Source organism: Didymella exigua, assembly GCF_010094145.1.
Source record: "Didymella exigua CBS 183.55 unplaced genomic scaffold M421scaffold_3, whole genome shotgun sequence".
NCBI lineage: Eukaryota > Fungi > Ascomycota > Dothideomycetes > Pleosporales > Didymellaceae > Didymella > Didymella exigua.
Window position 1 is genome coordinate 823630 of NW_022984777.1, and position 12928 is coordinate 836557.

At 53.2% G+C, this 12928-nt stretch overlaps 3 protein-coding genes across 3 annotated transcripts; 2 read left to right on the forward strand and 1 right to left on the reverse strand.

Moving 5' to 3' along the window:
• Positions 1 to 865: 865 nt before the first annotated feature.
• M421DRAFT_98060 (Not1-domain-containing protein) lies at positions 866 to 7862 on the forward strand (the record flags this gene model as incomplete). Its single annotated transcript, XM_033598576.1, has 4 exons — positions 866 to 1417; positions 1476 to 1791; positions 1844 to 7743; positions 7800 to 7862. 4 exons carry the CDS (start codon positions 866 to 868, stop codon positions 7860 to 7862), a joined length of 6831 nt encoding a protein of 2276 aa, XP_033453112.1.
• A 1668-nt stretch (positions 7863 to 9530) lies between these two features.
• Positions 9531 to 9932, forward strand: M421DRAFT_1446 (zincin; the record flags this gene model as incomplete). Its single annotated transcript, XM_033587519.1, has 1 exon — positions 9531 to 9932. The coding sequence occupies one exon, from the start codon at positions 9531 to 9533 to the stop codon at positions 9930 to 9932; it is 402 nt and encodes a 133-aa protein (XP_033453113.1).
• Positions 9933 to 10029: 97 nt separating this feature from the next.
• M421DRAFT_53848 (uncharacterized protein) lies at positions 10030 to 12739 on the reverse strand (the record flags this gene model as incomplete). The annotated part of the gene is made up of 2 exons (XM_033595160.1): positions 10030 to 11038; positions 11094 to 12739. 2 exons carry the CDS (start codon positions 12737 to 12739, stop codon positions 10030 to 10032), a joined length of 2655 nt encoding a protein of 884 aa, XP_033453114.1.
• Between the last annotated feature and the right edge of the window lie 189 nt (positions 12740 to 12928).

The following is a 12928-nucleotide window of genomic DNA, read 5'->3' on the forward strand; positions in this document are numbered from 1 at the left end:
ACCGCGATATGACGACGTGTGCTGCAGTGAGACGACCACTCGTGCAGCTCTATGCCTCGAGAGCCATTAGCTTCATGTGCGCATGAGCTGTCCTGTGGATATCGCTTGCTGGCAGCGCAGATGCATGTCTCAGGGTCCTCGGCGGCTATCACCTGTGCATCTCAATACCTGAAGCCGAACAGCAGCTTGAACCCATCTTTGGCGCTGGTGCTACCAAGCCGCAGCTCTCACTACGAGGCAGAGATATTGCCGCTTTAGCGTAACGAATTCCGTCATGCTGATTTCAAGTATACGTCTGCACAGTACGGAGCACTATCCACCAGCCAGGTTGCTGAGCCTGCAAGGAGCTACAAGATGGCCCATGATCAGTCCAAGCTCAAGACTGATGGAAGGCAATAATAACCTGGCAGTGAAGACTACTTCTAGGTCAAGCTTGGTAACAGGTTCTGTGCTTGTGCAAAACGATAATGAGGACGTGAGTATGAGAGGAGTCGAACACTCATGACCAACATGGAAATGTGGGGTATGGATGTATGGATGCGGCAACCACCTGCAGTGCCGGCGAACTGCAGCGTCGACACTGGAGTCGGACAATAATTGCACAAGCACGTGATCACAGCTCTTTGCAGTATGAGCAGAAGTTTTCCAGTGAATGCACTGCTCGCAGACGAACGAGCCGTTCGGCGCAGCGCAGCGTTTCGGTGTCAATCCCAGTCGCTAGCTGCTGGCAAGTGCGGCCAGTGCCAAGCACCTCTTGCAATTGACCCACGACTATCACAACTTCACGTCCACCACCTCATCCCACCCCATCGCCGCTTCCACCCCGCCCGTTCGCCCTCGCGCTGCTCATGGAAATACCAGTTCGATGAGCCAGCAACACCCCTGGGGCGCCCCGAGACACAACCAGAGCACCCGTCTGACGCCCATCTCCACCAGCGCCGCCCACGACCAGCGCAACACGCCCTCCCCCAGCGGCTTCCGTCAGCCCTATTCGCCTGCCGCGTCCAGCTTCCCCTCGCTGCCCTCGGCATCATCGCGCCTTGTAGGTAGCCGCAAGTCTTCGGCAGCGTCCTCGACTTCGTCCGCACCTTTTGCAGCCGTGGGACAGCAGCTCCCGACCAGCCAGCTGCTGTCCTCTCGGTCCAGGACCAACGCGAGCCAGCCCGCGATATCTTCTGCACCTGGTGCAGCTTCGTCGAACGGCAGTGCAGGAGGCTCCAAGCTCGTACACGCCTCGCCCTCATCGAGCACAGTGGGCTCGCCCAGCACGGCGACCAACCCCGCCTCTGGTGCTTCGTCACAGAACCTCTCGCGCATAGTCATCGCGCAGGTCTTCTTGCTGCTTAGCCAGTTCGGACCTGTCAAGGACGAGAAAGATCGCGCCAAGTGGGATACACAGACAGAACAGATCAGGAAGGTGCGTCATCGGCTTCGTTTGTACACATCTCCACTTCGTGGTGCTAACCCTACACTAGCTGATTGACTCGAACGGGATGGAGGTGTTTTCAAAGTACTTTCGGCGCGTGTTGCAGAACAATGCAGCGCAAGTCTTCGGCGCGGGTGGCCGAAACACTGAGCCCAATGGCAGCTACCAGATTCTCGCAACAGAGGTGCAGAAGCTGCGAACAGACCCAGAGCAAGCAGACAAGATCGCGGAGTCGATAAGCTCCAGCGAAGGGGACTTGTTTCGCGACTTCGACCTATCCACCTTTGTCTCGCACTTCCAGCTGGATCCATTATCTATGGCCATACTCGCGCTAGCATGCAGGAAGACTGATCTCAGGTCAAAAGGTGAGCTTGTCTCTTCTACACGTCCATAATATCTACTGACAACACCCTGCAGCCGACACCCTTCTTTCTAGTCTTGGCAACGACCTCTTGATAGCCATTGCGCAGCCGAATCAGAATGACGATACGAACCCAGATTACATTGCGACGCTTGTCGAGCGCCTCCTGCAGGACCCGCCTCAGGGATGGGACGAGGATAAGAAGATGAACCTCACCTACGCAGTGCAGGTTCGGTATCAGAGCTTGCACATGCAAGTCCCTCGCCCAGTCGATGCAAAGCTTATCCTTGCTGAACTTACAGATGGGTCGCGAAACCCTCTAGTGAAGCTGGTACAACGCGCTGGACCGCAGGGCACAGCTACGTTGGAGGCCAGCAAAGAGCTGCTCGCATCTGCCGAAACAAGAGACATTGGCTATCAGCAAGTGGCATCGGTGGTGCTGTACTTGGCAATTTCCACAGGATACAATATCAAGAACTTTGTCGCGGCACTCCGAGGGCATCGCGCTGGGCAGCGGTTGGACTGGCAGGATGTCGTACACGCCTTCGATCAACCCCAGCTGCGCATCGACAAGCCCGCGTTCATCGCCATCTATGATGCGTTGCTCCCGATTGCACAGGAGAACGAGAGCTTCGATATTCAGCTGCTCTGGGGTGGAAGATGGCAGTGCGACATTACTCAACTCTATTTCCTGCTGTGCTATCTGCAGTGCACACCCGAAGAGCTCGATGTGTCTCAGATACCGCGACTGCGGGCTTCCTACTCCTTGCAGACGTTCGAGAGTGCTTCCGAGGACGTCAAAGCATTTGCAGAGCAGGCTGTCAGACATCCCTTCGTGTCGCTCGATGCTACTGCCGCGCTTTTTACGATGATCTTCCAGACATCGGAGACCTATCACTTCGCACAGACGATGGGAATACCGGATCTTGTCATCAATCCTCACACGGCTGAGTTCCTCGTCGCAGCAGCAGCAGTACCGAAGCCTTGGGGTGCCCTCCAAGAACAAGCTCTGAAGCAACTATTCGACCCCTACTTCCACAAGAAGTTGCCGATCTACAACTTCGTCCTCTACGGCCTCTGGCAGCAGGACCTACAATGGCTCGTTGACCGTTTCGTCGATGCGTACAATGCTGACCCAATGTCTCTCACCCTCATTCTGGAGCACGCCGAAGCCAACAGCTGGTCTGAAACCCTGATTCGCAGTAACACTGACATCAGCTTGGACATGGCGGCACAGGCGCACGCGCGTGGGAAATTTGAGATCGAGCCTTGGCTGCAGCAGACCATTGAGCAAGCAGGCCTTCTTTTCCGACGAATTCTCACCAACTTCCTTACTCAGAGAGCCTCGGACGAAATGCAGCGCGTGCGAGAGGATGGGAACTCTCTAAGCTTACCTCTCGCCGTCAAGACCGTCTACCCGCTGCTCTGGTTCCTCGCCGAATGTGGGTTACCCGAACATGAGCTCCTGCCTCTCCAACGCAACTGTATTCAAGCATATCCGCGTCTCATCAACTATGGCGAAGGCGTAGATGACATCATCGACGCCAATGGCCAGAACGGCAACGCTCTTCCAGCGGATGCGGATACAAAGATGCAAGAGCACTTCAAAAACATGTACAGTGGCGACAGCCACGTCAGCGACATCATCTCCGTGCTCAAGAAGTACAAAGAGTCCCGTGATCCGGCAGAGCAGGAACTGTTTGCTTGCATGATCCATGGCCTCTTCGACGAGTACAACTGCTTCGGCGAATACCCATTGGAGGCGTTGGCAACTACTGCAGTTCTGTTTGGCGGGATTATTAATTTCAATCTCCTCTCTAGGATTGCGCTCCAAGTTGGCTTGGCCATGGTCCTCGAAGCCGTGCAAGAGTATCGACCCGAAGATAGCATGTATAAGTTCGGTCTCCAGGCTCTGCTCCACTTCTCTAACCGGCTTTCCGAATGGCCTAACTATTGCGACCAACTTCTTATCGTACCCGGTCTTCAAGGAACTGAAATCTTTGCTAAAGCCGAGGAGGTCGTTGGACAGCAAGGTGGGGAAGTCAACGGAGATGGGCACAACAGTATTGGACTTCCCAATGGGAACGGTCTGGAAGATGCCCTCCAGCAAGAGTCTGCTGTAGCCAAGTTCTCTTGCCTATACGTCGATCCCCCACTCCATCCCGATTTGTACGAAGACCCGGATGAGGATGTGCAGGACAAGGTGCTTTTCGTTCTGAACAACGTATCAGAGCGCAATCTACACGACAAGATCAACGATCTTACAGAATCTATCGAAGACAGGCATCATCAATGGTTCGCCAACTACCTCGTCGAGGAGCGTGCGAAGATGCAGCCCAACTTCCAACAGCTGTACTTGGATATGTTGGAGCTATTGAACAACCGTACCCTTTGGGCCGAGGTCCTTCGCGAGAGCTACGTAAGTGTCGTACGGATGCTCAACAACGATGGGACGCTCGGTTCGACGGAGCGAACTCACCTTAAAAACCTGGGATCATGGCTTGGTTCTTTGACAATCGCCCGCGACCAGCCAGTCAAATTCCGTAACATTTCCTTCAAGGATCTTTTGACCGAAGGATATGATACCGACCGACTTCTACTCGTCATTCCGTTCACCTGTAAGGTATTGGTCCAGGCTGCCAAATCGACGGTGTTTCAACCCCCAAATCCATGGCTGATGGAAATCCTCGGTGTGCTGATGGAGCTCTATCACTTCGCGGATCTGAAGCTGAATCAGAAGTTCGAAATCGAGGTTCTTTGTAAGGGCCTGGACCTCGATCACAAGGAGATTGAACCTACCAACAGCATCCGAGCTCGACCTCAAGCTGATGAGGAGTTCCTCAACCCAATGGTGACTGATGGACTTGACGCATTTGGCGATCTGTCTATCATGAGCCTAAATCGTGCTCGTGGCCCGAGCGAACGCTTCTCATCGGCAGCAATTACCGCAGCGTTGCCTGACTTTACGAACCAGTTGCAATACCCACCGTCCGGCAACAGTGCTGTGCCGCCAGCACAGATCAAGAAGATCTTCCTTACCGCTGTCAACCAAGCTATCCAGGAGATAATAGCTCCTGTTGTCGAGCGCTCAGTTACGATCGCTGCCATTTCTACGTCCCAGCTCATCAGCAAGGATTTTGCTATGGAGCCGGATGAGGAGAAGCTTAGGACTGCGTCACACACGGTCGTCAAAGCACTGTCTGGTGCCTTGGCTTTGGTGACATGTAAGGAGCCGCTTCGCATGAGCATCCAGAACAACATTCGCATTATGGCGCGCGATCTCCCAGAACAGACGCTCCCTGAGGGACATGTAGTCATGTTTGTCAACGACAACCTCGACTTGGTGTGCAACACCGTAGAACAGGCAGCTGAAATGTCTTCATTGGCTGAGATTGACATGCAAGTCGAGGATGCCGTACGCATGCGAAGGATGTTCCGCAACACTCGACCTAACGAGCCTTTCAAGGATGCAAACATCAGCCCATGGGCATTCTATATTCCTGAGCCCTACAAGCAGACGGCTGGTGGCTTGAACAGGGAGCAGCTGGCAATCTACGAGGACTTCGGGCGACAAGCCCGAGGCCTTCCACACACAAACAGCATCTCGCAGGATAGCGGACGCCAGGTCCCTGATGTCCTCCAGGATCAGTTCGCTGCAGTGCCAAATCTGCCAACACCCGGTGCTGCCCCTGCTGAACCACGACAACCTGCACAGCAACCTCGACTTCAGAACCTTCAATCTGCTCACGTGCCTCCGGCACAACAGCAGTTGAATGGCTACATGGATGCTACTGGACCTGCAGGAGGCCAGAGAGGCGTCGAGGAGCTTCTCGTAGAGCTTACACAAGTCATCAAAGATGCACCCGAGAAACGCATCAGTGAGCTACAGCCAGGTAGCAGCCCGATCCACCGCGTCTTCGACCAGCTTATTTCAAGCATCGAGTTTGCCGGTCCCAACAAGGATTCTTGGGCTTTCCGTATCGCAGGACAAGTGACTAACCATCTCTTCTCTGACTCGCTACAACGCCTAGAGGTGGAGGTCATGGCGCACTTGCTCAGCCACCTCTGCCAACTGTCTGTACAGACCTCCCGTCAAGTACTGATCTGGCTTGCCACGCTGCACGATGATGATCGCATCTTCAAGGCCACCGTTATGGTCGCCCTGATGGAGGTTGGCCTTATGGATATGCACCGTCTCAACACCACTATCGCCAAGGCTCTTCAAGAGAGGCGCGTTGCCGCAGTCGAGATGCTGTCGACATTGCTGGAGGAGTTGCTTCTCAGCGAGCAGCCCAGCGCTTTCCGGGCTGATTTCGCTTTGTCCATCGACGCTCTCACCAGCTGGTTGGCAGAAGACCCCTCCCTGGAGATAGGCAAGCAGGTCATCGCTAATCTGCAAGCTTCTACCGCTGAGGCTTCTTTGATGCCGCCTGCCACTGGACACAAGGATCAGCTGGAGTACATTTTCGACGAGTGGGTCCACTTGCAGCTTCCAGAGACTCCAAAGAAATCGATCGGAGCTTTCATCTACCAGCTTCACAAGCAGGACATTATGCAAAGCCAAGAAACCTCAATCGAGTTCATTCGTACCTGCATCGACGCCTCTGTTACTGCCTACGAGCTGGAGCAGGCTCTACCTTACGGCGCCGGTACTCTTGACACGGCCACTGTAAAGATCGACGCACTTGGCAAGCTGATCGTGGACCTCGTCGCCTACCAAGACGAACTCGAGGGCGATGCCAAGGACTCCAAATCCAAGTACCTTGACCAGATGCTAGTAGTCACCGTCCTAGTACTGTGCAACCACCACAACACCCGAGGCGATGCCTTTAATCAAAAGGTCTTCTTTCGTCTCTTCTCTACCATCCTGTTCCGCCTGAACGAGGCCACCAAGGAGGAGACTTTGGTGGATCACAAGGCCGATCTGTTCCTCTGTGTTGCCAGGGCCCTCCTCATCTTGCAGCCGAGCCATTTCCAGAAGTTCACGTTCTCATGGCTGACCCTCGTCGCCCACCGCATCTTCATCCCGGCAATGCTCGAAGGCGGCCAATCGGACGAGCGCTGGGACGTCTATGCTCGCCTTATGGAGACGCTGTTAGTCTTCACCGGACAGCTCATTAAGCCTACCGAAGAGACCATTACGGCCCAGAACTTTTACCGCGGAGTCTTGCGTGTCCTGCTCGTGATCCACCACGACTATCCTGAGTTCCTTGTCGAACACCATTTCCGTCTGTGCAACAGTATCCCCATGCACTGCACTCAACTAAGAAACCTGATCGTCAGCGCATACCCGTCCACAATTCTGGAGATGCCAGATCCTTTCACAGCCGGATTAAAGGTCGACCGTCTCGAGAACAACCTGCAAGCCCCCGTCATCCGAACTGACATCGTTGAGATCCTCTCCAAGGCAGGTATCAAGTCTAATGTCGACAACCTCCTGAAGGCCATGGAGCCTAAGGCCCAGGACATTCGCAAGGTCTGCGATGCCATCTCCTTTCCTCAGGCTAAAGAGAGTGGGTTCGAGTTAGTGCCCACTACTGCTGATCCAGCTCTGATACACGCGCTCGTTCTCTACATTGGTGTCGCGACATTGGGCACTGAAGCAGCCAAGGCCCCGCTCTTTGACGAAGACAGCGCCGCCGCTAGATTAATGGTGAAGTTGGTCAAGGAGTTCCACCCCGAAGCGAAGTTCCACTTCATCAGCGCAATCGCCAATCAGCTTCGTTACCCGAACACCCACACGCACTTCTTCAGCTATGCACTTTTGCACCTCTTCGGCCCTCCAAATGATGACGAGGAAGTGCTTGAAATCCAGCAAACCATCACAAGGGTACTCCTGGAGCGCCTGTTGGTGCATCGTCCTCATCCATGGGGACTTATCATCACTCTGCTCGAGATCCTTAAGAATCGCACATACGCATTCTGGGATCTGCCATTCGTCAAGGCAGCACCTGAGGTAAGTCTACATTATGCCAAAGCCACACATCACAATAATATTGACACGTCTTGCAGGTCGAGCGTCTCCTCAACGCTCTGTTCACTCATGCTCAGCAGAGCCCTAGGCCGCTAGCTTAGTTCGCTAGCCATCCCCACGGCCTACCCCCGGGTTGCTTCTCCAGGGCAGGCAACTCGGCTCGCCATTCATAGCTCACGTTTTTGGCTTGCTCAGACAGCAAACCTCAAGTTTTCTGCTCGTTGCATTTGCGTGCGTAAGGGGTTTAATTCTTTCTTGCATGATTGAGGAGCTTTGTCCTTTAACCGATCTAATACTTTCCACAAATGTACATGTGGACGTCATGTCGTCTACACGCTACGGTTTCACGACTCTTTGGGCTGGCTGGCACAGAAGGAACGCAATGATTATCGTATGCGGATGGACCCTACGAAAAAGTCGGGTGTTTAGCTTTGTTTGACGGTTCAAAAAGCATGGAGTCACAACGGTGGGAATTTCAATATTGCTATAACATGAAGATGAGGTCCTTCGAGAGTCGTGTAGAACAGCATTGCTTTGGCGAATTTCGGGATCTGGTGGATGCGTCGACTGCTGCATATACTGTAGGATACTGATTCGAATGATTTCCTTCTTCCTTACACGTTCTTCCTCATTCCGTTTCTGTCCATTTGCACGTCCTACTTCGCACATTGCTGCTTGCCTGACCTTCGAGTGGTCGTCAGCTTGTTGCTGCTGATTTCCGTTGTGGAATTACAAATCCAACCCCACGGCTACACGACCAACTCACAGTCTTCGACTGAATCCTCATACGGCACCACGATACTGGGCAGAGATCATTCTCAATTGCGGGGAACACTGTCGAATCTGTTGAAACGCTTCCTGCCGTTGCCCGCAAGCGAGAGTCCTCATCATTTGCAGCACACGGAGATCGAAACATGAACCATGCAACTGGAGGTTTCTCCGTATATGTTAAGACGGCCGATGGCACGGCGCCTGCTGCAGAAGACAAAACTCGTGGCTGTCAGCCAAGCTTCATCCCCTCCTCCAACCCACCTGATTGTTTCACGGCGTGTTTGAAAGAAACAAGACGGCGGACAAACGAAAAGACAGGCCCAATCCTAACGTTTGGTCTGGTCATATGCCCTGTTGGCAGCCTCTTTAGGTAGGCCAGAGCCTGAGGAAGAGTTGGCTGGGACGCGGTATATCGATCCAAGAGATCCAACGACTGTCTAGACGTAACGATGCTGTTCTCTCGGCACACAACCGGAGACAGCGCGTTTCGATGCACATTCCAGATTACCTACTTTGATGCAATGTTTGAGGCGAATTGGATTTCTCTCGAGGAACTAGATGGCGAATAGTGGACTGTAGTCTACGGGTGATACCCGGGAGTGCGACGCACTTCTGCTGAATTATAAAGACCGTGGAATCTTCTACTTAACATGCTATCCTCAGCCCACCCACAGTCCGCTCCGGTATTAGTCACTCTTTACGAAACATTGCCCACCATGAAGGTACAGGCTCTCTCTCTCTCGCCGCTCTGGCTACTTTGGCCGCTGATTTCTCCCTTACACTTTCGCCTCTCAACGTCGAGCTCAACAAGGTTCAAGCCGCAGTCAACAGCGAACAAGCCAGCAAGGCCCGCTGCGACTATTAGGAGCTCGCGAAGCGCACAATTTTCCAGTCCGATTGTACCGACACCCGGGGCAGCGCGACTACAACCGCTCTTTCCAACCGCGCATCGCTCGCGCGCACGGCAGCATTCCAACGCACAGTCCAACAACGCATAGATGGTAGATTACTTAAAGTCGACCTCAAGAGTACTGTCGCCGCTGTCTTCAACAACATCGCCACCCAGTGGCTCCACCACATCCGGCAACAGCAGGTACTACTGCTTTGACACCCTGGGTGCGTGCTCTAGCGACGTACTGGCGTACACATACCCCTTGACCAGCCAGATGGTCAAATGCCCCATGTTCTTCTTTCGGCTGACGGCGCTGAGCCGTCAGTGTTATACTCAGGACCAGGCCACTACTGCGCTGCACGAGATGACGCACTTGACGCAGGCCAAGGGCACCAGCGACTACGGAGGCTACGTAAACTCTTTCGTGCGCAGCTTGAGCGCGACACAGAATCTGAACCATGTCGATACTCACACATTGTTTGCGCAGGCTCTGTCCGCTGGGTGCTAGATGTCGGACTCTGCGGCATGAGTGTCATCAGTGAAGGGATACTGTTTCTTTTTATAACTTTGTAACATTTGTTATCAAATAAACCATAGCATCATCCTCAATACTGCTCCCAAGTCCCTATCTGATGCCCTAATAATCTCTTATCCCTATACTTCTCGCCATACACATAACCGTCCAGAATGGGTTCCTCATCAATACCCAGGTGATGATCACCGTCACGACCCTTGAACCAGCCAAGCGCGTATCTTTTCTCTTGCTCCTCCAGATGCTTGGTCATTTGGCTACTGGTAAACTTCTCTGTATCGACAAATGTCAGAAGCATTTTCGACTGGTAAATCATGGCCAGGACTGAAGCCATGGTGCCGATCTGGCGAGGCATAAATTTGTGGGAGCGGCGCATGTAGGTGAGGATTGCAATACTGATGAGATACAGTAGAATGAGGATTGAGAGCGTGAGCGAGACCCAGAAGGATCGAAATGTCTGCTCCTGATTGTGTCTGTCATTGCCATCTTGCTCGTCGTCGTCGTCGCCACCCATCCCAGGGAAGAAGCGTTTGCCGTCCACGTTGATAGACGACACGCACACAGTCAGGACTTCAGCAAGAACGGATCCGAAGGCCACAAGTGCAACGAGCCAGTGCCTGTTGAACAGGGCGATGACAGGTAGGTAGAGGGGATTTGTGCCAGCGTAGTCAAGCGTCAGTGTTTGAGCCGACGCATTTCGTTTGGACAGTATGTAGAACGGTTGTAGCATACGAACGTCGCAGTTCATGGTGTTCCAAAGAATCCTGACAATCGTCGCAAGACCAGTAAGGAGGAAGGGTAGCTTATCCGTCACGACGCTAGTCTCTTCGAGGAAGGTGAATACCGGAATAGCTGCGGTAAAGAGCACAATGTAGCTGACGAATGCGACTCCAGGTATGAGTCGTAACATCAGGGGTCTGGGATCTGCACTGTGGTCGTAGAATCTCTCTTTTGCGTTCCGGATGTATTCTCCCTGCCATAGGCTACTTTTGTGGAGAATATAACGGCGATGACGAAGCCGTTTGTGAATCTTCTCAAGTGGTGCTTCATCGAGGCCATGGAAGTCTGTGAGAATATGACTTCTGTTGAAGTGGTTAGTCACTTGCGTTGTGCAAAGATGAGACTTCTGATGCATACCTGGTGGCCATGGCTGCAACACCAGCGATACCTTGAGGATTAGACAGTAGTCCGCTTTTACGACGCATGGCATACATCAACGCTGCACCGCAGATAGCAACGAAGACGAGGCACCCTGATACTGCTCGAGACCAGGGTGGGTCGATGCGGATGTATTTTTCCTCAGCACTAATCCGCTCCTCCTTCGGAGGATCCACCTTGATCGATGCCGACTGGAGTACGGGTACCAGACTGCTGCCCACCAAGGTGCCCAGGGAACTCCAAATGACTGCATATTGCCTATGTCGCAGAGCTCGTAGCGGAACTAGCCAGCTCATGAACGTGAGATAGTCCATGTTGAGTGATTCTCCGGCAGTAGCACCCGTCTTACGGCTTAATTGGTAATATGGCTCGAGTCGCTTCACTTCGAAGTCCGTCATCTGCCACAGTATGCCGTAGAAAACAAAGGCGATAATGGGAGCATATTTCCATGTGAAGAACACAGCAAGAGTGAGGTCGTCGGCTTTGGTGAATTTTGCGAGACCTTCTTTGGACCTCGTAGATTTTTGACACAGGCACTCCTGAAGAGCAGCAAGCGCCAACGCAATGGATGTAAGCATGGCAAGCCAGGGCCATCCCATAGTTAGAGGGCGCCACGATGGCATGTCCGGATCTTTTGGGAAGAAGTAGCTCTTCTGTGCTTCGCTCTTACCGTGATGTGAAGAGCTAGTCAACATGCTCCGCGTTTCGAAATCAGTCCCACCAAACGAGTCGCTGATGTCAACTGGAATTTCTGCAACAGCAACGATGCCACCCGTCTTCTCAGCTTCTTCCTGCGCATTTCGAGCCTGAGAAACCGTAATGTCTGCATTAGGCTCTCCGCGTGACTGCCTTGCGTAACTTCCAGGCCCTGTTGGTGCTGGTACATGTGTAAAGGGTTTCTCGAAGATCGACTTCATGCCTGCGCCAAGGCCGACTTGACTCTCTAGTCTTTCATACTCAGCAGCGTAGCCGGCTTCACTGAAGTCGTAGTGCTGCTCCGAGGCACTTGCAGTGCCGTCCACTTTCTTGGAATAGCTGATCTGACTCATTTGTATGGCGCTGGAGTTCTTTCGAAAGGTTTCAAAAGGCTCGTTGCCTTCTTCCAAATCTCTCAGCTGGCGCTTGCCCATATGTGAATCCTCATCGTTGAGGCGATCGTAAAACCCTCGTCCTCTTAATGATGTGAGCCGACTGAATAATTTCCTAGTACTACCACTGGAACGTGAGGAGGTGGGTGCGCCTTGAATCTCAAAAGGACTAGCCGACGGTTCGTACGCAGTGGTTTCAGGGAATGTTAGGGGTGGAGGAGGCGCCGGACCCCATGATTTTTGTCGAGACTGAGAGGCAGGTAGCAGAGGCGACGGGTGGGACGTACGCTGCGAAGAGGCACCGATGTCTGTCGGGTTGGCTGATGAAATGGACGATGGCCGAGACGGGAAGAGTTGTGAAAGTCTGCTTGATCCTGATGTATTCTTCCGCGTGATCGGTGGTCGCGCAGCCCACGGCGCATTGCTAAACTCAGCAGCTGGAGATCCTACACGGAGCGCGGCAGAGACTGCAGCAACCGATGGCTTCCGTCCAACGTTTGGTAAGCCTATCTGAAGCGGAGACGGCACTTCAGTCATTGCTGCTCTTCAGCCTAGCTCTTTAGAAGTGTTCCTATGCCGACGTAACAATCGACCAGCAAGTCTCGGTCCAAAAGGTACGGAGTCTAGGATAGATGGTGGAAGAGGCAGCTGGTGAAGTTCAGCGCAGTTCAAGACGTTCCCTCGCTGTTAAAGGACGCCTTGCAGCCTTCGGCGCTTTTAGTTTCT